This window comes from Strongylocentrotus purpuratus, unplaced genomic scaffold (assembly GCF_000002235.5).
Source record: "Strongylocentrotus purpuratus isolate Spur 01 unplaced genomic scaffold, Spur_5.0 spur5_contig_827, whole genome shotgun sequence".
Taxonomy (NCBI): domain Eukaryota; kingdom Metazoa; phylum Echinodermata; class Echinoidea; order Camarodonta; family Strongylocentrotidae; genus Strongylocentrotus; species Strongylocentrotus purpuratus.
The window spans coordinates 785,131-812,840 of NW_022145532.1; the positions used below are offsets into that span (position 1 = coordinate 785,131).

A 27,710-nucleotide genomic window follows, 5' to 3' on the forward strand; every position below is an offset into this window, starting at 1 on the left:
TGTTCGTTTTAGTGAATTTCTTTTTCTTTTTTCCCCCTTTTTTTTGTATGTACTTTATTGAACTCCAACCAATTATTTGTCAAATTACTGCCGTCCCAATTTTAATTGTGTACTTCTCTCTACTGTAAACATTTTCTGTCCCTGTCATTTTTTAAGTCTCCCATGCAGGAACCTACAGTGTATTCTTTACAAGCTCTGCTTTTCTATAGGTTCCTGCACATTTCACAGTTTGTACTTTTGTCTGGGTTTCCTTTAAATGATATTAGTTGTCAAACAATTGTGATGACATGTAACTTTGTAGTCTGATTACCTTGTTAATTATTATAATCATTTTTTTTTTTTAAATTATGAAACAATATGTCTTTTATGTATATTTTGTTACCTGTATTATATTTGTGAATAATATGTGAATTGTGAAACCAATAAACTCAACTCAACTCAACTCAACTCAATGCATATATTGCAAGGACTATTCATAGTGCTGATGAATAAAACAAAGTTTTATTGACTACTTTGTCGGTACAAATGTCAGTTACCACCTTGCTACAAAGCAACAGTCTTCTAAACATACCATGGTGTACAAATCTACATCTAAGGTAACAGATGAAGCATACTATTTGCGCACTGATAAAGTTCAGTTGATTTTGTCTGAACCAATTTATCTGAACTAATTTTAAGGAAGCAAACAAAACATGCTCCAGGGTTCTTCTCATCATCCAAGCTCTCTAACCCTCATTCAGACTACCAGAATTCATCGCTATACAAGATTTGTATAGCTATACAGTAAGCAAGGTACTTTTTCTAGTCTGAATGTCATCTAACATAACTTTGTGAAGCAAAAACGCATTTTTGATCATCGTTTCAAAATGAAGACTTGATAAAGAATCAGGGTCACTTTTCTAGTCTGAACACCAAATCATACAAAAATCATTTAACTGGGCGGGGCTTATTGTGGGCAGACATTGATGATTGGCTAGCTGTCATGTCATTTGACCCCTTCAAAACCTGTTTTTACTATGTTTCTTTATACAAGCTGTACTCCCCTTTCACTATACAATGAGTCTTTATATGATGTCTCTTTATACAAGATTCAAAGAGAACTCTTATAGTCTGGACAGGCAATTAGCTCCTGAAAGAGATTTTATCAGATAAACCTGTATCGTCCTAACGCGATGACCAAAGGTCACCTCAGAACGGTACCTTATCTGGCGGTGGTTTGAACGTTTGACAATCAGATAAAACATGCCCACTAGAGGCCACTAATTTTAAAATTAAGAAACCAAAACAATTAATATTAGATAAAACAATGCCTGGCGATAACCAGTGTAGCAATTTTTGAAATACTTCTTACAATTATATATTTCGCTAGGAAACCAGTATTTGAAAAATATTTACCAAATACCACTGCAAACTAATGAAATTCATGTAATGCTTTTATAATCAGAATATGTCAATTAATTGAAGAGAACAGGTAGTACAAGAATTTTCACTTATATTTCAGATCACTTGGATATCGCTTTATTAATTCTAAGTTTAAAAACTTTTTAGAAAACTAATTTGATTATCAAAATGAAAGGGAATGGCAGGTCTGTTCGAATCAACAACATTACCTTGAATCTTTTGGGAAATGGTTTCATTTCATTCAGTGTACATGAATAATGGCTGCATCCCAGGCCAGCTCTGGCATTAGTTTTTTCACAGGTTAACAGAACATAATCAGATAACAAATGTTTCTGGGAAATGACATAAGATCCCTGTAAGCACACATAATATAATGTAATTTCCACATGTTATATAATCTGCTCTTATCTTCGTCAAATGGTATGCTAACAGTCTGAATCTAATGACAGTTTAGATTTAATGTTTCTTCCTTAACTTTTATATTCTTTCTGATGCACATTAAAACATAATGTTTTACAAATGTGTTTTCACATCTCAGATCACTCAGATCACCTAAACAATTCTAAGTTAAAAATATTTTGGAAAACTAATTTGATCATCAAAATGAAAGGAAATGACAGGGCTGTTCGAATCAACAACATTACCTTGAATCTTTTGGGAAATGGTTTCATTTCATTCAGTGTACATGAATAATGGCTGCATCCCAGGCCAGCTCTGGCATTAGTTTTTTCACAGGTTAACAGAACATAATCAGATAACAAATGTTTCTGGGAAATGACATAAGATCCCTGTAAGCACACATAATATAAAGTCATTTCCACATGTTATATAATCTGCTCTTATCTTCATCAAATGGTATGCTAACAGTCTGAATCTAATGACAGTTTAGATTTTAATGTTTCTTCCTTAACTTTTATATTCTTTCTGATGCACATTGAAACATAATGTTTTACAAATGTGTTTTCACTAATATCTCAGATCACTCAGATCACCTCAATAATTCTAAGTTAAAAATATTTTGGAAAACTAATTTGATTATCAAAATGAAAGGAAATCACAACATCACCTTGAATCTTTTGGGAAAATGGTTTCATTTCACTCAATGTACATGAATAATGGGTAACATCCCAGGCCAGCTCTGCTGGGCTTTAGTACTTCCCAGATAACAAATGTTTCTGGGAAATGAGATAAGATCACTTACCACACATAATATAAAGTCGTTTTCACACACTATAAAACCCGCTCTTATCGGCATCATATGTGCTATGCTAACAGTCAGATATAGAAGTTAATGTATAGCTCTACATACAATCTACTGACAAACACAAACAAATACACAATGATGATCTTTGCATTACTGCCATGTCTTTTCAACAGTACTTTGTATACTTTTCACACAGAATATTTCTGGAAAAGAGAGGAATGTAGGGTTTAAAATATTAGCTTGAAGGCTAAAAATAGGAATAATCCCTCCAAAATAGGAATGTTTAGCAGCTATGGCTTACAATTGATGCCTATTTCAGAGAAGAAAGGTATACCTGTAAGAGCAGCTCTGGATGACAACATGAGAACAAACTATTTACTTTGCGAAGGCAAACCATTAACTCTTAAAACATTCCTTGGATGTTCATGACATAAAAGAATAGCTAATTGAGAATCTTTCTTTTAAGATGGTGTACTTATTTCTCAGCAGTCAAAAACCTCTCTGTTTCATTACATTTCCAGCATAGCATTAACTGCAAAAGCGGAAGCTATATATCAGCTTTACTTCCATAAATTATCATCTCTGCTTCATAGGATGTAGCTCAACCCCATTCCTCATCAGTTACCCCACTCTAAGGCTTTCACAAACTCATCTTCTGTGAATGCAAGCATTTTGGCAGCTTCAATATGCATCTGAAAGATAGGGAAGATAGGGAAGAAAAATTAATTTTTGTGTAATAGATTATTCCCTACCCCTTTCAAATTTCAAAACAAAGCAAAGCAAATTAAATGGAAATGAATGAAATATCATGGTATCTGAGGTATTGAAGTGAGCTGTGTGTGCAGTCCACATTTGAAGGAATCAACAATGGTTACATGTTTATTGAGTGTATAGGAAAAATAGTCATAATAAATAATAAAAATAGGTCCATTTACATAGTGCAGCTACTGTTTGAATATATTCTACTGCGCTTATTACAAAGTATCATATTGTGAACCATGCTTTAGCTGACTCGAGTCACCATTCAAGGAATTTCTTGCAACCAGCTACCCCTTCACTTCACATGGGTGGAGAGTGGCAAATGTAAATTAAAATTTTGCCAAAGGACATTAGTTCCACTTAAATAATTTTGCACTTTCAAAAACTAGCAGTTCTTCATCTGCCATAACGTCCTTGTTTTCACGAAGTGATGGTAGTGAGGAAAATCGTAACGCAAAGTGAATGCAATTTTTTTTCACTACCGTCACTTCGTGAAAACAGCGACGATAAGAATTGTCTGTTAAAGGTTCCTTTCACACTATTGACATAGGAGGTACCATAACTCTTTTCAGACCGATGGTTAAACTGGATCAACTGTCCTTCTCTTTGCTACTTCCTAGGTACTTTAGCAAAATGAAGTGTCAGAAAAAGACATATCCGGAACGCAAAATGCATATTTGTTGAAAATCCTAATCTTATCGAACAGAGGAAGAACCTAATCATTAGGATATGAAGCTGGCAAATACATGTACTATCTTGATCATGCTTAATATTTACTAAACTTTCGTTCGGATATATCAATAAGAACTTTGAATTCACCAACATCATTGATCTATTACATGGATCTATTACACCTTTTGTGTTCTGGACGTGTCTTTCATGACATTACATTAGGGACTTTTAGATTTACATGGACTGATACGTGTGACGTCCATTCAAGGCAGTGCATTAAAAGGACGTCGATCGTAGCAATCCACGTTGTCGTTGTGCAAATCTAAAAGTCCCTATTAACCTAAGCTAGTATGTACCTGTCCCTTATTCACTAGCCATGCAAGAATCAAGGAAGAGAATAGACAATGGTAAATACTAAACAATTTCATTACACAATGATCAATGACTTCAGTGACAACAAAAGAAGAACTGACCTTCTGTCTCTTCAGTACATCAATGAGTTTAAGCTGCTTCTTGAAACCTGACATGAGTTCATTCTTCTGTTTCTCTAAACGCTTGTTTTCTGCAACCAGCTGCTCCACTCTTCTCCTCTCCCCCTCAGATGATTCCTGTCATGCCACACAAAAATAAGACATTTCTTTTTCATTTGATATATCAAGAGCAATAACATAATCATCTGTGATAATGATACATCAACCACACTATACAAAGTTAGTTTTTAATATTGATAGCATGTTACAGCACCTAAAGATATCATACATTACTATTATGAGTTTATCTATACTCAATTATATGTTTTAATATTTTGCACAGGGGATATAAAGTCATCATATACTTTTTGAATATCAAGGCATGCCAGCTATAATCTAGAAATGCATATTTTTGTAAGAAAATGTCAGATATAACTTAGGGTAACATCAATGTTAAGAGTCTATCTATTTATGATTAATTGATGTTTCAACAGTCTGCACAAGGAATATAAAACCTTCAAATCTTTAATCATGGCTTTAAAAAAAATTGATACATAGACCTACAGTGTAGCAATGAATACAGACATACTAAATCTTGAGTATGTCTGTATTTGTTGCTATTCTTTGATTTTGAAGTACCAAACACACAGCATATTTATTCCAGAAAAGATTTGCTTACCCGTGAAGATGTCTTCATCCGTTGTAAATCTGACTTGTATTTCTCAACCTCCTCCATTGCTCGATTCAATCTGACTTCAGTGGCACTCTGACTTGTAGCAGATTTCTTCTGGTTTCTCTTGTGTTCATCTAACTCCTGCTCAAAATAAACCCAAGAATGATAACGTTTACAGAAATATCTTTCAATTGTAAAACAGTGAGAAGCAGATGATTTTAGTACACTACAAGGAAAAGTTCTTGTGGCTTCTCTTAAAGCAACAATATAACAGGCCTTTACAAGAGTCTATACTCTACAGGTTCATTGGTTTTAATTATTTATAAGATGAGCTGCTCAAAGAAGGAGAAAGAGAGTACCTGAAAGAGAGAAATGGAAAGAGACAATATGGAAGACAAAGAGAGACTTCTGAGAGGGGAGAAGAGTAGAGTAAGAAAAAAAGAAAAGAAAAAAAAACTACCTCTGTTGACCACACCATTAAAAAACAAGGCATCTCAGTTGTACAGCACATGGTCCTGCAACAATTGAAATAACCTACACTGACCAAATCCCTTCCTTCAACCATGGACCAAAGACTATACCCAACCTTCACCTGAACTCCAAACCTTACCTAAACCCTAACGATGGTATTCTTGAAAGCGGACTAACTTTAGTCCATGGTTTAATCCTCCAACTAAGTATGGAATAACAAGTGTCCATATGAATATGCTTTTGAATAATTTAATCTGTCACTAAATTAAAATAAAATGTAATAACATAATTAATAACCAACAATATAACTATGAAAAAATTATGTTATCATGGTAATTTAGGAACATATCACATTATTCATATGGACACTTGGCATTCCATACTTAGTCAGAAGATTAAACCATGGACCTTTCGAGAATACCACCTAACTTTATATCTTTGAGGTAATTACACTTTGGGCCAATGTCACGGTGTCCTATCCCTGGCATCTTACCTTCCTGAGTCCAGTGAGCTGATTCTCCAACCCATCACTCTTCCTCTTTGTGTCCTCTGCCAATCTCTTGTATTTATCGATCTGGGTTTGATGAGATGAATTGGTTCTCTGTAGCCTGGATCTCTCCTCTTCTGCTTCCTTCACCCGTACCTCAAGCTTGCCCAATGATTCATCCTGTCATCAAATAGAACATTTATTATTATTATTATTACTTATACCGCGCTTTTCCCAAAAGGCCCAAAGCGCTTACAGTGAATGAAAATAAAAATTACATAAATACATATAATAAGAAAAACAACTACAAACTGCAAAAAAAAATGTGTTTCTAAGGCCTTTGTGAAGGTAATAACGAATGGAAACTGCCTAATTCTAAGTGGTAGATCATTCCAGTATTTTGAAGCAGATACTGTAAATGTCATATCACCGGCTAATGATAGTAATATAAACATGTCTTTACAACAATTGAAACTTATTCCCATAAGACATTCAAAGCTTTTGTCCTAATGGTGGACTGATGAATATTCATAAGTCAGAATGAGGTGAGGAGAGCTGAGGTATTTGGTTCGAGTCCATCTTGACTGTGCCATGGTGTTTGGCCTGGTGTTTAAGTCGCTGCCCTGCAAGCAGTAGATGACAAGTCCAAATCCTGTTCAAAAAAATTTCTGACTTGTTTTTAAATTTCTAAGATGGAGTATGTGATCTTTATCTAATGGGTGCAAGCTAAAAGTGTCTTTACAACAATAATATAAACACTTGTATGGCAGCATCTATCTCTCTATCTATGTTCCATAGCTTAGTTCTTTGGACAACCTCATATCTATCAAATGAGCTATAGAGCCATCTCTCACCAGCAAAAAGGATTTTTTTCATTAAGTATGAGATGAGAGAGAATGCCAATATCATTGATACAGAAAATCTATAGGGTTTAGTTTTTTCAGTACAGGAAGGATTAAAATCTCTCCACTGACGTTTCATTGTACCGGTAGCTTAATAAAAATTGACTTACATGTAATAGTCATAATAGAATGTTTCAAACATTATGGTACACAAACAGTGTGTGACACATGAGAGCAAATGAGGCTTTCACAATTTTACAGATCTTCCATGATAACTCAGAAAGATACTTTGACATTGCGATGATATAGAACGTCACATTGATATAACATATATATATATAAATTTATCAAAAGTGAAAGATTCCAAGAGAAAGCATTTCAATTGTACTAAAGATCTGCTCTCAATAATACCTTTTGATTACATTCATGAGCTAATCTGTCCAGTTCTTCTTGCATGACCCTGAGCTTGGCCTTCAGGAAACGAATGGTAGCCTCTGAAACATGACAAGAAAGATAAAGTTACAAGGCATTTCATACAGATTTATAAAATGTTTATTGAAGACTTTTATCGTAGAAGTTGTGGTTGTTTTCACACTAGTAAGATACATTGATAGTAACTTGATCGCAACTATTTTTAAAAAATCAAATAAAGGGCCATTTCAATACCTTATTGTAGGTCCAATAGAAATCATGTTCGGATTACGTAATACATAATTGTCATATTTGCACATTTCAATAGGTGATGTAAAGGGCTAAGGAAATTGTCTTAGGTTGATTTTTCTAAAGTAGTTGCTATCACATTTTTTTACACTTCAATTATACATTGAGACAACATGACTGACAGGGAACAGAAAAATAATTGCATTCACAATAATTGAGACATCCTAAATCAAACTTGATTCAGTCATTACATTTAAAGCACATGGTTCCACTTATATTGTGTGTAGGAAATTTATCTTATAGCACCATCCACAAAATCACTTTCCTAAGAATTTTAGGATAAAAGCATAGCTATTTCTATATCAAAAGACACAAAGAAAAAAACAGAATTGAAAGAGGGTGAGAGAAGAGCAATGAGAAACAGAGTACTATAGAAATACAGCATTTGATAGAGAAAGACGGAAAATAAAGAAAATGAGAATGAATGTGAGAGAAAGAGAAACAGACAGTCAGCGAGTCAGAGAGAGAAAGAAAAAGAGACAAGAGAAGAAAAGCATTTATATCAACCATATATAATAATAATGATTAAATGGTTTTGTATAGCACATAATACATAGGCAAAATTTCATGTCTTTATGCGCTTTACACAACAGAATACAGAAGGAGTGGAAATGGCAAAATGGTTTCTTACCTGTGAGATTATACAAAGTGCTAAATATGTATGTTTTCAAATTGATTCTGAACTTTTCATATGTTTCTATATTTCTAAGGAATTCCAGCAAGTTCTTCCATAAAGCAGTGGCTGCAATATGAAAATGACCTTTCCCCGTAATATTTTGACATAGTTTGTGGGACATAAATGAAGACTTTTCCTGGAACGCAGCATTCTTTCTGGTTTATACTGTATTAACAATAGAGTACCTGATCCCATGCCCTCTGCAGCCTGAGGTAAGACATCATCATAATCTCCATCAGCTGGAGGGTTCCCTTCAGCATACTGTTTATCAAACGCTGAGAATGTGTCCGCTAAGGAGTAATCTGCTTGGACAGCATCAGGAATAGCAACGTCATCAGCTAAGTTAGAGGACATCGAAGTCTGAGATTTGGTCCTGAAAATAAACAAATAAAAAGAAGAAGAATATTCAGGATTTATAATAATAATAATAATCTCTTCTTGTATACATAACACATACATACATACATACATAATGTACATATTACACATACATGATGTAACGTTGCTTCCAAAGAGCTTTGGAAATGAATACTCTAGCTTTACCTCCGGCAGCTGTTATTTCAGAGTTCATTTCAAGGAACAATCCTACAAGGTATCCATTAACCTCACCTGGGTGGAGTGTGGCAAATGTAGATTAACGTCTTGCCAAAGAACGTTAGTGTTGTGGCAGGTATCTATATAAGTAATACGCTAAGGCTCCGCGGGGGGCGCGACGTCTCCGCCGGCCTTTGTATTCTATTGTTTTTTAATGAGATCGCCGACCGAAGTTGGTGCGGCTATCTCCTCCTGAACCCTGCCCTCGGGGTACCCGTGCCCGGTGCCATCGTCCGCGGGAGAGTCTACTCTAGCGAATTGGCTATACTCCGCCCGAGGTCCTCCTCCGTGTCGACGTCCAGGGCGAAAACAGACGCGACATGCATAATGCAGGATATGCGTGACGACAGAGATACCTCATGGATATTCAACATTGCATCCGTAGACACACGACCGATGACTATCCACTCACATTAAGTTGCGTATTAAATGCACCATGCACAGGGTCGGGATTACCCGAGTAAAGCATCTTTCTATAGGATATCCTTTGTAGTAGCTGCACAAGCAACAGAGGTACACACGAAGCTTCCCGTCCACGTCCAAACTTAGAGACCTATTTCCATCATTATTGCCGCGATTTTTATATAGTTTTCGTGAATGGAGGTATGAAATCAAAGCTTATTTTGTGATTATGACGGTTAAAGGTAAAGACCAGTAATGGTCATGCGATTGCATTGTGAAAGAAACGTTGTGGAATCGATCAGAAAAGGTCGATCATCTAGCATCTAGCATCTGCAAGGTTCTGGAATCATCAAAATGATAAGAAATTTGGCTCATTCTTCGTAAAGTTACAAGCACTATACACAGAAAGATGTATATGGGACTACCCTATCTCTCTCACCAGACCATGAGAGAAATAAATTTACCAAATATATGAATTAGTAGGCGGTTTCCCGGCAAATTTTTTATCATCATGTATTAGTCAAAACATATTCTTTCACATGATTGGTAATGAGAGCTTCCATTTCATTTTTTGAAATTGGGGTGTTGCCAATACTGGTCTTTACCTTTAATGTATACTACATTTTGATTATCATTTTCTAAAGGAAAGTTTTCACAAGAAAACCATTGGACTGACAGTTTAGTCGCAAGCTGCCTTCATACAGTGCAGGGCTTCTGTTCAGTGTGTGTGAGTTGAGACGAGCTTGCAGGAAGCTCCAACACCGGCACCGAGCACCGCAGGCGTCCGACGCCTGCGGCGCCGGTGTTCGAGCTATGGAGTTACGCTGTAGTGTGTGTGAGTTAAGTTGAGCTGAGCTCGAGTCGAAGAGATTTGACACTTTGAAATTGTTATCTGTTGGTTTGCATCATTATTGCCGCGATTTCAATATAGTTTCGTGAATAGATTTATGAAACCTTAGCTTAGAATTAGTAAAAGTATTACTAATGTCTACGTTTTTAAACGACTGTCTGATTTTCTTGTGAAAATTTTACTTTGAAAAATGATTATCGAAATTCATGGTCAGTAATAATCACAATCTAGGGTCTATTATGTTACAGTTCTTGCATCAAATAAATGCATGAAAACTTAGTTATTGAACTAGAAAAATGATTTTTTTTTTACAAAGGCAATTATGAAGTAGGAAGCCTGAAACCTTAGCCTACTAAACAAATCTCAACAAAGTGTAGGCCTATCCTTTTATGAATTAATGAAAAAGTAGCCCCAGAAAAAAGAGCCCCTGAAAGTTGAAAAAGTAGCCCCCGAAAATTTCCCAAAAATTTGAAATGGAGTCCCCGAAATGAAAAACTTAATTTTTTGCCTGCGCCCCCCTCTAGAATCCCTTGGATTTCCGCGGGTCCTGAGTTGAGTGTATATATAATATAGGCGTGGGGTCCCCGGGTTTCAAGGGGCCATAACCCCAAAAAGCTCAGGGGTTACGTTCTTCAAAGTTGGTGGGGGGGGGGGGGGGGGGGAGAGATCAGATCGCAGCGAGTTGAGTGTATAGGCGTGGGGTCCACGGGTTTCAAGGGGCCATAAACCCCCGAAAGCTCGGGGGTTTTAGGCGTTTAATTAGGGTCAGATGAGCATATTTTTAATACTTGATTTGTGACACTTGCGGGGAATTGGCGTGGGGTCAATACGTAGAGTTGCGTAGTGTTGCGTACCAACTACGCTGGCCTACGTTACTATATATGCTGAGGGATGGAAAGGGGTACGCAAGATGAACGAAAACAATTCTACATGTTAAATTTTTTTCGCGTACTTTCAGCGTAGAAACTTGACGCAGAAAGTACGCCTTTTTACGCAACACTACGCTACATGCCTACGCAACAGTACGCTACCCTTCGCCAGATCGACAAAGCAGTAAAAGCTTTCCACACAGTAAGCAACCATAAGCAAACCTATACGCCAGCCTACGCATAACCTACGCAGGGACTATTTTCCCCATTAATACGCAGCCTAATTTCTGCGTAGTCGGTACGCCACACTACGGAACTCTACGCAGTTCCAGTGGCTTAAAGAATAACTACCGGTACAGTTGGATCGTTTTTTTAATTTTTATATAAGGCCAAATTAAAAAAAATACATGTTTAGCTTCCTGTTTTTTCGAAAAATGGGAAGGAGGAGGCCCTTTTTTTTTCTTTTTATTTTCTTTCAAAATGGCCGCTCCGTACATTTTTCCTGACATTCAGGCTATTTTTCAAGATGGCGGCCGACCATTTTTTTTTTTCTTTTTTAAAATCAGAAATACATTTTAGCAGTGCTTTTCATGTTTTTTTTCTTTCAATAAAAAATAAATAAATAAATTTAAAAAAAAAAACAAAAAATAGGAGGCGGCCCCCAAAAAGGAAGCAGGCGGGGACGCTGTTTTTTTTTCTTTCTAAAAAAAAAAAAAAAAAAAAAAAAAAAAAAACTTTAAAAAAAAATTCAAAAAAAAAAATAGGAGGCGGCCCCCAAAAAGGAAGCGGGCGGGGACGCTTAACATGTATATTTCTTAATGGCCTGAATGGCAAATAAAGTTCTTGGTGGTTTTAATTTAGACAGTCTCTATATATCTATTTACACCCACCGCCCCCGTCTAGGATCCCGCGGATTTCCGCGGGTCCTGCTAGTAAGGTAATAATCTATGAAGGCTCTAAGCACTTTACAAAAAAACATGTATATTATGTTGGAAAAGTTTTAAAATATAGCATGGAGGTTAATTTTTTCTTCCAATTAGTGGTGGTTAGTTTGAGGGCTATGTGAAAAAGACACTGATCAATGCTAATCTATGTTTATTTACAGACAAGTCCAAGATATGTACTATACATTATCAACTTTATCAAGTATAATTGAATTGTGTCCTGGAAATGTCAACACAAATTTTCATTTGATGCTTTGTGTGCTTCAAGCTCTAGTAGGGCTATCAGCTTGATAGTCATCAGACACACTGAAATCTTGGATGTGGTTGATAACATATGGGACAAAATAGCTTAACTTGCCCTTTCATGGATGTTCTGTATCCCTGTTATAAGAAAACTAGTAGGATTTAACAACTCAAGCATAATTTATTCATTGTTATTGTCCACACTTTTTCAATGAACAAACAAGTAAAATAGGGATGAAAAATTTGCTCAACAACCAAAAGTCCTGGTAAATGAGGTGCAAAAAAAAAAAAAAAGAGAAAAGAATGGAAAAATATACCATTATTTGGAAGATAACAACAACAAAAAGAAAGTGAATAGAAAAATATAAAAACAGACTGAAGGACAGGATGAAGTAAACAACAAGAGGAACCAACCAAGAAAAGCATACAGGGGTACAAGGAAATATAGTACCGATATGCAAAAGGGTTTTCACATGCCAGCATAGTATCAACTAAATCTAATCCTTCTTTTTACAAGAAAGGGAATGGCTCCCTCTAGACTTGGAATTACCAAAAGTTCATTTGCGGCTAAATGTGACTTTGTGGTCTACATGATAGGTTTCCTATTGCATCAGTTGATTGAACTCAGTGAAGGGCACCTACTACCAGTGCAATGCATATTCTATAGAGGTGTTGTGGTCTAGTGGATAAGTCACTGGACTGTGAACCATAGGGTACAGGTTTCAAATTCCTGCCACAGCACCACAAAGTGTTCTCTGGCAAGACATGAATTTACATTTGCCATGCTTGACCTGCATGGTGAGGTAAAATGGTACCTGGCAAGAAATAATTCCTTAAAATGCAAGAGCACCACAATGGCAGCAATGCTAAAGCCCGGATAATAATTGTGGAGCGCCCGGAGTGTCATTTCATACTAACATGAGTGCTATACAAGAACTTATCATTGTTATTATGATAATTACATTTTTTAAGGTTTGGTAAAACTGCCATTAAAAAAAAAATTCTGCCATGGTAGCTAACCCTAAGCTACGATATTAATTGTATTTTCTATGTTCCCTTTTAAAAAACTGCACCTATGTAATTCCTCTGTTTTGTTAAGATTGGAAACACTAATTCCTTCCTGCGGGCCAGTGAACAAACTCTTGATTTAGAAGATCAAATCAAACGTGAAATTGCTTTCATACCTTGACTTAGTCCTCGATGAGGGTCTGCCCGCACCTGCGGCTGACCCAGGTCTGCCTCTAGAGGGAGGTTTCTTCACTGATGCGAGGTTTGTGGATTGAATTAGGGAAGGCTTGGGAAGCAAAGTTTTAAAAAAAGATTATCAATCTGAGCCATTGCTGCATTGTACATGTCATTACATACTTTTTATTATCTTCCTTTAAAAATTGTTTTTAATTTTAACAAAAATCCTTTCTACTTTCTTTTTATAATCTTTTTCACCATTCTATATGATATTTACAGCTACAAGCACGATTATCAAATAAGCTTTAAAATACATGTACAAAGATATAGAGAATTGTGTCATCGATAGTTGCATAATTCTGTTATAGATATAAAAGTGCTTACCGTATTTGCCAGCGTAAAGGCCGCAGTATTTTTGGAAGAGAAAATATAAAAAAGTCGGGGTGCTGCCTTTACGGCGAAATTTGTACATATGGGACTTGATCTACGAACGGTACAATAACTATACATTTCCACACATCTTACCGACAATTTTATCTTGCATTGTTGACATGAAGACGAAAATAAACTTCCAAAAACAACATCTGCCCATAGATTTTGATCTAAGTTCGTGCCAATGCATTGCAAAAGTAAAAGAAAGGCCCGTTTAACGGAGCTACCGCGAAGCATCCAGCACGCGAAGTCCCCATTTTCAATCCATTTCAATGACTACATCACAGAAAACTGCCGTGTATGGTATCAGTGCGTGATGGCCGAGCGGTTTAAGGCGGTGATTTTAGTCACATCAACATTTGTACGCAAGAGATCGAGTCCCGATTTTGGCAAAAGATTTTTTTTTTTTTTTTAAATGTCAAAATCGGGGGTGCGGCCTATACGGCGCTGCGGCCTTATCGCCGGCAAATACGATACATTGTGTGTTTTCCTATTTATCTCGGTAAAATGCAAAGTTGCTATTGTCTGCTGAGAGCTAGAAGTGTATTAACTCATTAATTTAACACAGAATTAAATACATTTTTCTACATTAGGCCTAAAAAAAGATGCTGTATTGCCCTTTAGGTGCCAAAACAAGGGTTGGTTGGTCTAAAATCTTTCATATTTTTAAAAAAAAATTTCCCTCCCTCCTTGGGCTGATATTTCTTAGTTTATTTTCTTTAAAAAAACTTTTTCAAAAAGCCAACCGTAGATGTCAAGATTTTTGAGTCGGTCGCAAAGGGCAATACATCTTTTTTTTTAGGCCTTATCATCAAAATAAAGTGATACATTATGTCTTATAATAAAATGTACCAAGTAATGTGTACTTTTACTCTCATGTCTGAAATGAAGAAGTTTCAAATGGGATATTTACTTATAACCTCATTAAACTCATTAATAACAGAAAAACCTTTATTTGCAATAATTACCTTTGATATGTCATCAGAGACGACTGGTTCCGTATTAAATATGGCTTGCCGTTCCTCCTCGCCACTCAGATCAAGCCCATTGAAAGAACGGGTCAAGATGTCCTCTTGCTCTCTCTGTTCATATAGAATAGCATTATGAAATGAGTAAATTAGATTTAACAATACTTTCACATTTAATATTCTGGTGGATAATTTTCTAGACTGTGAACCATAAGGTACAGGGTTCAAATCCCTGGCACAGCACTTAGGTATATAAATTTACCATATTCAACCCATGAGAGGTAAATGGTTACCGGGTAGAAAATAATTCCTTAAAAAGCTTGAGCGCTGTAACGGAAGAGGTGCTAAAGCCAAAGTAATAATAATATTGGAGTGCCATGAGTGGCTATGTGCCAAACTACAGTAAGTGCTTAAACGAGAACCCACTATTATTATCATTATCATCATTATTGTTCATATTACAAAGAACCCAAGTCAGCAAAGAATGAAAACATTAAAAGCATTACTTGACACCGCCAAATTTTGTTTTCTTCTTCCTAATCCTTCCCTACTTTTCTTTCTTTATACAAAACTTTGCGCCTTCTTCATTATGAACACTGCTAGTGCATGCATGAACTTGTCATATGTTCAGAAAGGTAGTTCCAACAGATTAACAACCCTTCAAAGTGTTGACATTAAATGAGCTGAAATCACTACCTACATGTATATATCACAGAATGGTTTAAAACAACCACCAGTGAAGGTAACCAAACCCCAAAATGAGACCAATGTTTTCCTGAGGCCACTACAAGGCTTTCCTGAAGACACTACAATGTTTTCCTGAAGACATTATAAACCATATTCAAGGAATCAAGGAATTAGTCAGACTTCCCATCCCAAACTTGAAATGAGCTGAAATAATTAGCTTTACCTCAGGATAGTTCAAAACAAACACCAGTGAAGGTAATCAAACCCATACATGAGACTAATGTTTTCCTGAAGACAATTTATACCATGATCAAGGAGTCAAGAATTTTTTTTGTTTTTTTTGTTAATCTTTTAAAAAGGAGTTGAGGAATTAGTCAGACTTCCCATCTCACTTCCTTACCATGACCGTCTCAGCCTCCTGTATGAGTGATGCGGTCTTGGCTTCGAGGGCAGCATTCAGACGCCTGCATACATGAAAAGATGCACATGATTGGTTAAATAAGATTATGGCAACACAGTCGTGACTGGCACATCGGTCAAAAGTTAATACATGTAATGGTTGTCATGAAAGAGCTTTTTATCATACTTGCTATGTCAAAAATGTAATAAATAAAAGGGTAATAGATACGGAAATATAACAGAAAGGCACAGAAGTTCAAGTATCCCCACTCACACAAAACCAAGACATACAACATGAACATGTATGAGGTGGTCTACATATCTTGCCAAACACTCATTGATCACTCGCCTAGTAACATCACTTGTGCATGATTTAAATACACTTGCTAAAAAGGCTTTTTATACTCCAATTCTTCAGCTAAACATAGGGTCTATGATGTATGATTAAAACCTAATTTATATTTGTAAACTAATTTATACTTTAGTGCCTTGATAGGAATGATTTCATTCTCCTGTCACAGATACTTGCATTTCAGAAGTCAGAAAGCAAATTGCATATATATTACATGTTGTAAGGTAGGGCAAGCCATAATGTTTGTCCTACCTAGCAACAACAAATGTATGCAATTTGAATTCTGACTATCAAGATACATTTATTTTGAACAGGTGAATGAAATAAATCATAATATATGCATGAATTTGGTTACATTACAAAAATGGCCTAATGCTTATTGCTTTTCAACATTTTCATTGTGGATTTCATAGACTTACATATACTCTTCTTCACGGCTGACAAGATCCTTGTTCACACCTGCACTGGATGATGGTCTGGATCCTGTACCACCAGCTTTGGTTCCAGCTGCTAACCTTCGACCTCCAACTGCACCTCCAGTAGATGGTCTACTCCTCTGTTCAAAGGAGAAAGAAAAAAAAGACGTTTATAAAGAATTGGAGAATGAAACTAAATATTGCTCCCCTGGATGGACAGGCACATGCAAGCTTATGAGACGATACATTTATGTAAAGGCCTTGGCTATGGGAAGGACTACCGGTAGACGATTTGTGAAACCTGCTTTTGGGCTCACCTGTATCTAGACAGACCACCCATCTATAAAGACCCTCGAGTAGTGTTTTTCATTGACAGATTTACAAAAGATACCTGTTCCTCCAGAGCACCTGCATATAAAGACAAATTTTCTTGTCTCCCTTAAGCGAACTTCATATAATACAGGCTTCACTAAATAAATTATTGATGATGGGTTGAATTCTCAGGCTGAATTCTATAGGAATTGTGTATCATACCAAAATCAAATTACATTCTTTGAGTCAGGTAGCAGAAGCATGATATCAACAAGCTATCTAACTCTAAGATGTGATCAAAGAAGACAGAATGAGAAATGGGGATTTAAGAAAAGATATGAGTACATTAGACAGAAATAACTGTCTGGTATGGGTCATTCTTTAATAAAACTGACATTTGTCAACATTCCCACGACACTCCTGTCCTTCATTCTTGCTCTCTCGCTCTCTCCCATGAATATTTTTGCTAGACATCAGCAATGAAATGAAATGAAACTCATACAGTAGCAGATCGCTAATAATGGCGATTCAAGAAAAAGAACCTGGCAGTGGGGACATCCACTTGACGTTTGAAATATCAGTGAGGATGTGCTGTGATACATAAAATTTCATCACTTTAATTTGTTGACATATGCAGGGTTGAGTATGGAACGGAAAACTTCCTACTACATAGCAGTTATAATCATGGTCTCTTTTGCTACAGTGTTGCACATATGATTGATCTTTGGTCTGATCAGACTCCGTTGGCAGTAGTCTTACACTTTGTATTTCTAAAATGATCTAAAAAAAAACAATTTAGGTATTCAAGTGAACTTACATCTACATGTACAGTGTATCAAGTTCATGATTTTCACATTCCGCCCTAGGCCCTACACGGTTCGGGTGAGAGTGCTGTCTGTGCATGCAGAAGATTAACAAATGTCACTTTCTTGAATCCCCTAGTCCTATATCAAATAGTTTTTGCTGTCGATCGACCTAGGCAGCGTCTCACGAAACCGTCAAAAGTACAAGTTCACCGACATTTAATTGAAACGCGTGTTAAACAAATAATACACGCATTTCAATGGGATGTCAGTGAACTTATGACGGTTTTATGAGACACTGCACAGGCAGACCAGCAATCTTGCTCCAGACCAGAAGCGGCGCTGGTCCGAGAATAAGGATCATCCACATAAACGCGGAAAGCGGACAGAACATCCACTAAAATCGTCTGCGTTTTTAAGGACAAAGTAGACCAGGAGCCAAATATCTGAAAAGCGGCTCCCAGTCCTTCAATTTTTTAGAGAACCGGGAGCCGTTTTCCAGGACCAGGAGCCGTTTCCAAAATTGATGAAAATATGTATTCTTTTAAATTATTTGTTAACCATTACCTTTTATTGATACATATATAGTTTAATTTCTAGTTTAAATTTTGAGCACTCAATAATATTAAATCACTCATACCTTGGATAAATCTGTCATTTGTAGTTGTTGTTCATGTTTAAAACTATTTTCATGCCGTTAAATGTCAAAAATAAAATGTTAGGAAGAGGGAATTAAATTATTTTTATAAAAAAATATTTAAGAAAAACCATCTATAATGACAATGCAGAGCTGCCAACCTGTTACTTTCAAAAAACATATTATTCAGCTTGAAAAAGCATATTTTTAGGTGAAAAAACAGATTTTGACTGTTTTACGTTTCTGTTTTTTTCCCTATAAAATGCTATTGCAATCATGTTTCTTTGAATGAAAACGCATTCAATCATTGAGAGCAGCCGACCTATCACTTAAAAAAAAAAAATTAAAAGAAATGATTTGTTAAATATAAATATATTTAACAAATCATTTTTTTTTATCAGAAGTTTTATGCCGAAGTTGCGGCACCCTTTGGTGCTTAATTGCGGTTGAATCTCAAGTCTGGAGTTGCAATAAACTTTGTACATAAAGTCAATGCATCAGCAGGTCCAGTGTTTGTTTGTCAATGTCATTTGGCTTTTTGAAGATACATGTACCATCACATTGGAAGGGCATGTGATTAGCGAAAAAAATGGTAACCAAATCGCTGATTTCTTAATTTTTATCACTTTTTCGGTGAAGCTGTTTCTTAAAACTGGGCTAAACCCCCGTGAGCTTTAGAAATATGGCTCCGATTCCGCATTTTTGACAGCAAAATTTGGCTTTTGGGGTGGATTTTTGGAAGTAACATCGGATCTTTCTTGTATACTGACACTGTGTGTGTAGTGCAGTGCACCGATATAGTCATTTGCGTGAGTATGCATGGCCTGGGGAAATCGCTCGTCTTTGAGTGGTGTACATCCCCTGTATTGTGTGCAATGTACATGAGTGCGCGTTGCATTGTCTTTGATTTGATTTTGAGTTCGACTCCGACTGTGATTTGCATTGTCTTTGATTTGATTTTGAGTTCGACTCCGAGAATGAACGCACACTTTTTATTCAGCCTTCAGGGTTTTGCTGCAGTCATGGTGTTCAAGGTTATCCCAAGGTAAACACTTTCTTGTGTGAATGTCTGAAACCCTAAATCTAACTAGACCTATAGGCCTACCCCTGATTATGCGTTGGGCCTGCCGCATACATTTTTTTCTATGACAATTTCGAGAGATAATATTACATCAGTCTATGGAGACTCAACTAATTACACGTTATGAAACGATGGATTGTTTAACTGTATACTTTATTATTACAAACATAAGTCAACTTCTCCAACACGTTATCATCATTAACACCGACACCAATTATCTGTATTAATCCTGTAATAGCGAAACTATGCATACGCTCGTTCTCACAGCCAGCCGCTAACCACGTTCGCACAGTCAAACTTGTAGACGGAGTGAGAGTGTTGTTCGCGCACTCTCGCTCTCCGCTAGCGCTCTGCATGCAGCGGCTAGCCCCCATAGTGGTGCACGGTGGTGCTAGGAGTAGGAGATAGCGGCCGCTCGTATTCGTGCTGCAATTGTTTCTGGGCGATTTTAATTAGGATTCTCATTATAAAATGATTTGTTAGGGTTCATTCAGTCCACGTTTAACTCGTATCAATAATCAAGTAAGTTTTTGTCACATTTGTGAACATTTAGTGCTAGACATGTGGAAGTTTCTGAAACAGAAAATGTTAATTCTCCCAAGGTAAACACTTTCTTGTGTGAATGTCTGAAACCCTACATCTAACTATAGGCCTACCCCTGATTATGCGTTGGGCCTGCCGCATACATTTTTTTCTATGACAATTTCACAATTGCACTGATTCCCAGCAAGAATTGTAACGCGTGGGACTGCTCTACTATTTTATTCCTCCTCTATCCACGATCCACATCGTTGATTGGGAACATGAACCAAAAATACACTATAAAAAACACGCAATGTTACTTACTGCTGATGATGGTCGTGTCCCACTTGCTCGACTGTTCCCTCTACTCTCTGCCATTATGAAATTTCAATTAGAAATTATTTTCATAGAGCCGTTCCGTTACTGCGTTAGCGGTCACCGAGGCAGCGACAAACAATTTACGAAAGTTGCGTTCACATTAACGCCAATCTTCCGCATACGTATATACCGCCATGAAGTGGTGAGCAGTCTCGCTTTCTCTTTCTCCCTCCCTCCCTCTCTCTCTCTCTCTCTCTCTCTCTCTCTCTCTCTCTCTCTCTCTCTCTCTCTCTCTCTCTCTCTCTCTCTCTCTCTCTTTCTCCATTTTTTAAAGTTCAACATTAACTGACGATAAAGTTTTATACGAAGTGAAACTATTTCCTAGTAAAGTCATACATGTCTGAATGAACTGCCCCGGGCCCCCAAGAACCTCATCTGACTAGGAAGGCCTCATCTATATAATTGACTTTATTACACATTTCAATGATGTAAGTTTATTTAAAAGACCTACACATCACAACAAGAGTAGGCGCAAAACGAGAGTACCATGTATAAACATGAAGCGACCCGACTATGGTCTTTCGAATTCCCCAGCTGAAGTTAACTCAGGTAAGTTAGCAAAGTAATAATTAGAAAATAATGCTAATTATCTCCATTACTTTCTTCAAAAAATATTACGAAAATATATTAATAGCAAAATTAGTAGATACACGTTCAAAATAAGGTGTAATTTTGTTTGCATTAATGATGGCATCGGCCTGTAATACTTTATTGCGCCATGTTATACTGTTTATGCTAAAACTAGCTGCAGGTAACTGCTAGCCATCAACATGGGAAGAGGTCATCCCTGACACCACTCCATGTTTTATCGGCATGTGTGAATCCATCTATAAAGCATGTGGGCCTGATGAAGTTCCTCCTCGCCTGGTTAAGGTAGTTGCAACCGAAATCGCCCAGCCATATTTCGTCCCTCTACAACAACCCAACTTTCAGCGAATCACGACTGGGCTCACACCCTCCATCTGCTAGGCCAAACCGATGTGTTCTTTATGGACATCCAGAAAGCATTTGATCGGCTACCACATCAGGGGGTGTTTCACAAAGACTAAGGTCGCTGTACTTAACTATGGCATGTCGTTCATGCCACTGTTTGCTCTCATGCACCCCAAACTTGTTAGAAAGAAAGAAAAACAAATTTGTACGTGCCAAAAAAATCGGCAGAAGAAATGATCCTTACAGCTCTTTTTTGTATTTTGAGTATGGAATCAATTTTCGTCTTGGAAGAATTTGATTGATTGATTGATTGATTTTTATTCGAAAAGCTTCCAACATACAACAATATACAATAATAACAGATCAAACATAAGTCAGCTTGAACAGGATAACCCACGAAAGCTCGAGAGCTTAGTTCCAGTGGGGTCCCTTACAGACATGTATACAATAATATTAATAAGTTAAAATAGTAATATTTACAGACAGATAAGACAATTAAACTTAAAATTAAACTACTTATTAAAGATAATAATAATAATAACAACATTAAACAGATGATAGAAATGATATTAAAGGTAAAGACCAATATTGGAAACGCCCCAATTTCAAAAAATGAAATGGAAGCTCTCATTACCAATCATGTGAAAGAATATGTTTTGACTAATACAGTCATGATGATAAAAAATTTGCCGGGAAACCGCCTACTAATTCATATATTTGGTAAATTTGTTTCTCTCATGGTCTGTGAGAGATATAGGGTAGTCCCATATACATCTTTCTGTGTATAGTGCTTGTAACTTTACGAAGAACGGGCCAAATTTCTTATCATTTTGATGATTCCAGAACCTTGCAGATGCTAGATGATCAACCTTTTCTGATCGATTCCACAACGTTTCTTTCACACTGCAATCGCATGACCATAACTGGTCTTTACCTTTAAGCATACTGAACAGGACGATGGGACGATAATTATGATCTAACTGAAAAAGAAGAAGGAGAAGAAGAAAAAGAGGAGAAGGAAGAAGAGGAAAATAATGATGAATTTGTAGAATTTCTATAACGTACGAAAACATAAGTATATACAACATGAAAAAGTATGAACCGACAGAAGAATAAACATTTCAATCATATAACATGTCATTCACTTTCTTCTACACCATTGGGAAGGGAATTCCAATGTTTTATGGCATTGTAATTTGCCCAGTGTGCCCAACACGGAGTGAGCTGCAAAGGGGATTAATACTGCAAAGTTCAGGGTTCAAGCCCATGAGACCGACAGCCCGAGGGACTGACAATGTCGGTCTAGTAAACTCTCTGATCAGTGAAGAGGGTAGACCCCGACGAGACCGAAAACCAATGGGAACATCTCGTGGGCCTTTTGAAAACTTCTATGAAGGTTGACCTATAGACGCCATCTAGTTCAAATCATTTTCGATTAATATCAACTCTTTATAAGACGGGGCCAAGATCGACATTATTATCGTCTGTCTCGTGGGCTGTCTGTCTGCTGGGGTGTCCCCGCTAATGCTTTCAATGTCGCTTTTTGTTTTAGAGACATGACTCTCACGCAATACTTGAACACCATTGGCTGGACAAAATGTTACTGTTATTATACGATACATCAAACAAATTGCTACTTGTACGATGACCACCGTATCGAAATGAAAGACAAAACGCTAGATAAACATTGATTAATTTCAATATTTTTTCCAATATACTGTAGGCCCTATTCATGGTAGGCCTAATTATATCATATTTATCTCGAATTAGGATAAAAGTTGATATACTACACTGTACAATGTAACTGGTTGGAAGCAGTGCCTTAATAATTTCTACTGATTAACCTTGCACAGAAAAAATACAAATACATGTAAACCTTTTCTTTCCTTATCATCATTAACCAAAGGCGTTAAAAGGTATATAATTATTACTGCAAACATTCTAGAACACAATTTTATAAAGTAATTTTAACGACATAGATGCATGACAAGTCATGATTGCTGTGCATCCTTCACACATTTAGCACAAGACGTGTTGGAAATAGGCGGAAATAACGTTGCGTACACTAACTGCTCAAGTGAAAGCGCGCGTTAATTCGGTAGCGGAGCTTTATCCGCTTGGCGTCATTTTATGAACTCATTTTCTACTCAGTGTCTGCGGGGGGTAAACGTATGAATGTCTGTGCCTCTAACTTTCTACCGACAAAAGCTGATGGTGCAGGGAATTACTAACGTACGCCAACTTGGAATGAAGTTGTCTTTCGGATGATAATCGTCTTTGAACTTATCTTGAAGAAGTTTTATGGGATGGGTCACAGCATGGCGTCACTGACTTTAAACGCTCTTACATGGATCTTACTATTAGCTGCAACGATATTCCTAATCGAGGTGGAGATGGTGCACGGAAGAGGGACCAGACGCACAGCCACTCTTCGTGGATGCACGTAAGTTACATAACATTAGTCAACATCTGTGATGGTGTTTAGGCCTATTGACGTCACCTATAAACTTCAGGATGTGATTGTTTCAATAGGCCTAATTGTATTTCGCACCCATTTTCACATCTAGAGAACGATCTGATCTTTCAAACTACTGACCGATCTCGCTATCCTGTATCTGCTCAAAGATAATAGAACATTATCATACTCAGTCATAACTCATTGCTTCAAATAGTATTCACTATTCGTAGATCCACGTAGGTTACATAACATTAGTGAACATATCTCTGGTGGTGATTTGGCCTGTTGACGTCAAGTTCACCTTTAAACTTCAGGATTTTATTGTTTCGATGGGCTTATTTGTATGTTTCTTCTTATTTCGTTACAAAAGTATATCACACCATTATTTGAATGCCTTAATTCATTGCGATTTCTTATGTGGCGCAAGCTTAGCTTATGAAGAAAACAAATTACAGAGTTGACAATGTTATCGATATCTTTTTTAATGTGGATGTGTCAAAAGAGTAGATATCTGAACACAGAAGGTTTTTTTTTTTAAACTTGCATGCATCGTTTCGTTTATTATTACTGAAGCAAAGTGGGGAAGAGGAAAAGGGCCATAGCTTGATGGGGTATACATTTTATTTACGACTTTTGTTTGTTTGATTGTTGACCTGCGAGGTGCTATACCTCGATTTATGTGAAGGCAATAGGCGAATTGTCAAGTCATGGTGCATTCATTGATGGTCACAACTGTTGAAAGAAATTTGTTGATATCTTTTACTAAATTGTTATTTCTTAATCATCAAATGCAAAGTAATGTCGTTTAATTAATCCTTTGGTTTTTTTTCTACAAGGTCATTATCTGACCAATATGTATCCCTTTCCCCCAAATAAGGTGTTTTTTTAAAACGTTTCGATTTCTTAGGGATTTATCATTCTTCTCCCTTAGTTAAGTCATGGTGTGTAACCCAGAGCTGGTGTAACATATTGCCGATACATATCAAATTTTTCGAACGAAAGCAAATTACTCTCTTTACTCTTTCTCGAAACTGCCTGTTACACGTAAGAATGAAATTCTTGCAATGAACGGTAGAACTTGTATATCATTTTTTTCTCGAAAAATTGCCACTCTTTTTTTTTTTTTTTCTATAGGGGAGGTTTAGACAATCTATACCAAAGACTTCACCCATCGAAATTTATTTTTTCTTCAAATTAAAAAAAGGAAAAAATCCTATCAGAAAGTAAAGTGGTCCGCAAAAGTACTCCATACAGAATGATAGCTCATTTTCTTTCTTTAAGAGTCGGTCTATACCGACAAAAAAGAAGAAGTTCATTTACCTAATCTCTTCCTTCCCGAGAGATCATAGGTCTAAATACCTGCATTTTTCAATCAATCAATCAATCGAGGTCAACTTGTCCATCCATCTTCTGAAATAAACAATGTGTTGTCTTAAACACCATGTCACATGTTCATGACCATTTTGCATGACGTTAGTCGTAAAACCTGGAATTTTAGAGATCACATTGTGATCAATCAAGATCAAAATGATCACATTCCAGACGTTTAAACATTTAAATAACCACTGGGAACATGCAAGAAGGGTTGGTCCATTGGGGAGAATCAAGTCTTAAGTTCTTCCAGCTTTTTCAAGTTGTTGTGTATTAGCCTCATGCAACTTCATAAAACTTTATTGCTGTCCGAACGAACCTTATCATTATCCCATTTAGGATCATAATGAAATATCAACACAATTGTTTAGAACTATATTAACGAGATCGGCATGAATTATTATGTACATATGATTCTCCTTTTTCCATTTGGTTTTAAAAGCTACATCAGGATATGAAAAATGCTACCACAAACATGCCACATTTACTTTACGAAAGAGAAAGAAAAACAAATCTGTAACAGTAACTAATCGTACGAAACGGATACAGTAAATTACGATTATCTCCTAGGAGAAATCGTATATAATCTGCAAGAACTTTGACGAAGAAATGTTTTACATTGATGGGTTCCTAGCGTTGACGGATCAGAAAGCTTAGCATCATTGGCCTTCATTCTGTGATCCCTTCTTTGATAGCATCTTTATCCAGCTTGTCTCCAGGCGTCAAGGGAATTAAACAGAAATGTTCACTTCAATATTATCTTTTATTTTGTCATAGGAGACTTCCCGTATAATGAATTATCAACTGATCTCTTCCATGCAATATTGTTCAAGATCCACAGACTCTTAGGAAACGAAATGTAAAGTTGAATATTGGAATTATTTTTGTATATTATATTTAATTTTTGTTTATTTTGTTAAATCGAAAGTTTGAATGCTTTTACTTTTTTCAACAAAACATCGTATTGTTTACCATCAAGTTTTTTTAAAAAGTGATAGTAGCATTTGCACGTTTTTTTGTTATCATGTAACTTATAATCCCTGCACTCCCTGCAATTTCATTTTTTCAAGATATCTTAATTTTATTTCATGTAGAGGTATATTGTCCGAAAGCATACGTCCCTATGTATAACATTGGCGACTGTGTGCATGAGATGGTATACCGAGGTCAAAAGATGACTTGTTTGGTTTAATCGAGAACATTATTGGGTAACTTTTTATGAAATCGACTTCTGTAGGTTTTCCTCTTGTACTTTCATCGCTCGGTTGTGACTTCTACTCGATTTGAACAGAAACAAATTGAAATGAAAATAATATTTCACCATTAGGAAAATACTAATTGTTCATCATTTTCAAAACTAATATTGTCATCATGATCGATTATGTATTAGAGAGGCGGGCGGAAGTGGGAGGGGTATAGCAGACAAAATCTCAGCACGTCAGAACCGTAAAATCACTACCATTAAAATCTCAGGTGTATACTGATAGTCATAAAGACCCGTAGGTTTAAATTTTAGGCAAGTTTAATACGAGGCTGGGTTTCCCCCTCTTCGATTCCCTATTGTAATTTACTGATATGAAAATCTCATGAACTACAGTTGGTTAACCCTGGAGTAAAGAAACGGAAGACACCCTGGAAAACAGAGGACACCTCTCTGAAATTTTGGCAAGCGTAGTGAAATTTTATGATTCCATGCTCTATTCTCAGATACCTCTGAGTCACAACCGGAGCATTACATGGCAGCACGAGCTATAAGGTAAAAGAAGGGCTAACTGTTAATCCTTCCCAGTTTTGTCTGTTCACCAAAAAGCTGTACTTTTCAGTAACTGAGAATAGACTTAACTATAGATAAATGACAGGAAACATGCTCTTCCTACCTCGTTGGTCTAACTTATGGGATGGGGAGGTGCGTGAAAATTGTGGAACGGCCTTAGGCTGCAGATATTTGAGAACAAAATTATCAAATGTTTCAATTGAAATTGGAAAAAGCGTGGTTTAGCTCACCCCATGAAAAATGAATTAGATATATCTTTCACAATCCGTTAACTAGCCTATTAACATAACAATGCACTCAACCAACTAATCGTGCTCTGATCGGGGGAGGGGGCGGGAACGAGGGAGAGGGACGGCCTTTTTTTAACTTTTTACACACAAGCCGGGCATACAGGAAAAGAAATAATAAATGAACGATATTTTTTTAGAAGAGGCGTAAAGAGGGCTTATTGCTCCAAACATCATATAATAATTTGTAGAAAAAGAGAGGAGTTTGATGATAAATGGTTATTTGTTCCCAAGATGTGTTCACTACCATTCAAAATAGGATCCTCTGCCTAACCATAAAACAAAGAAATCTTATACACGGAATATATTCTGCCCACATGATCGAAGTAATTCTTATCTCGACTGATTTTTTCTTCTTCTTCAGAGAAACCTCCCAATAATTGCCCCTTCAATCTTTTGTGACGGGAGTGTGTGAAGCATATTACCGCTATGCTTTTT

At 36.5% G+C, this 27,710-nt stretch overlaps 1 protein-coding gene across 1 annotated transcript; it reads right to left on the reverse strand.

The window, feature by feature from the left end:
• Nucleotides 1-482: 482 nt before the first annotated feature.
• LOC580954 (testis-expressed protein 9) lies at nucleotides 483-20,555 on the reverse strand. Its single transcript, XM_030982957.1, has 11 exons — nucleotides 20,396-20,555; nucleotides 16,720-16,856; nucleotides 15,950-16,013; nucleotides 14,863-14,976; nucleotides 13,462-13,571; nucleotides 8,561-8,748; nucleotides 7,391-7,473; nucleotides 6,144-6,317; nucleotides 5,186-5,320; nucleotides 4,510-4,644; nucleotides 483-3,297 (listed from the first exon to the last, which is right to left on the reverse strand). Exons 1-11 carry the CDS (start codon nucleotides 20,447-20,449, stop codon nucleotides 3,223-3,225), a joined length of 1,269 nt encoding a protein of 422 aa, XP_030838817.1. The 5' UTR covers nucleotides 20,450-20,555; the 3' UTR covers nucleotides 483-3,222.
• Between the last annotated feature and the right edge of the window lie 7,155 nt (nucleotides 20,556-27,710).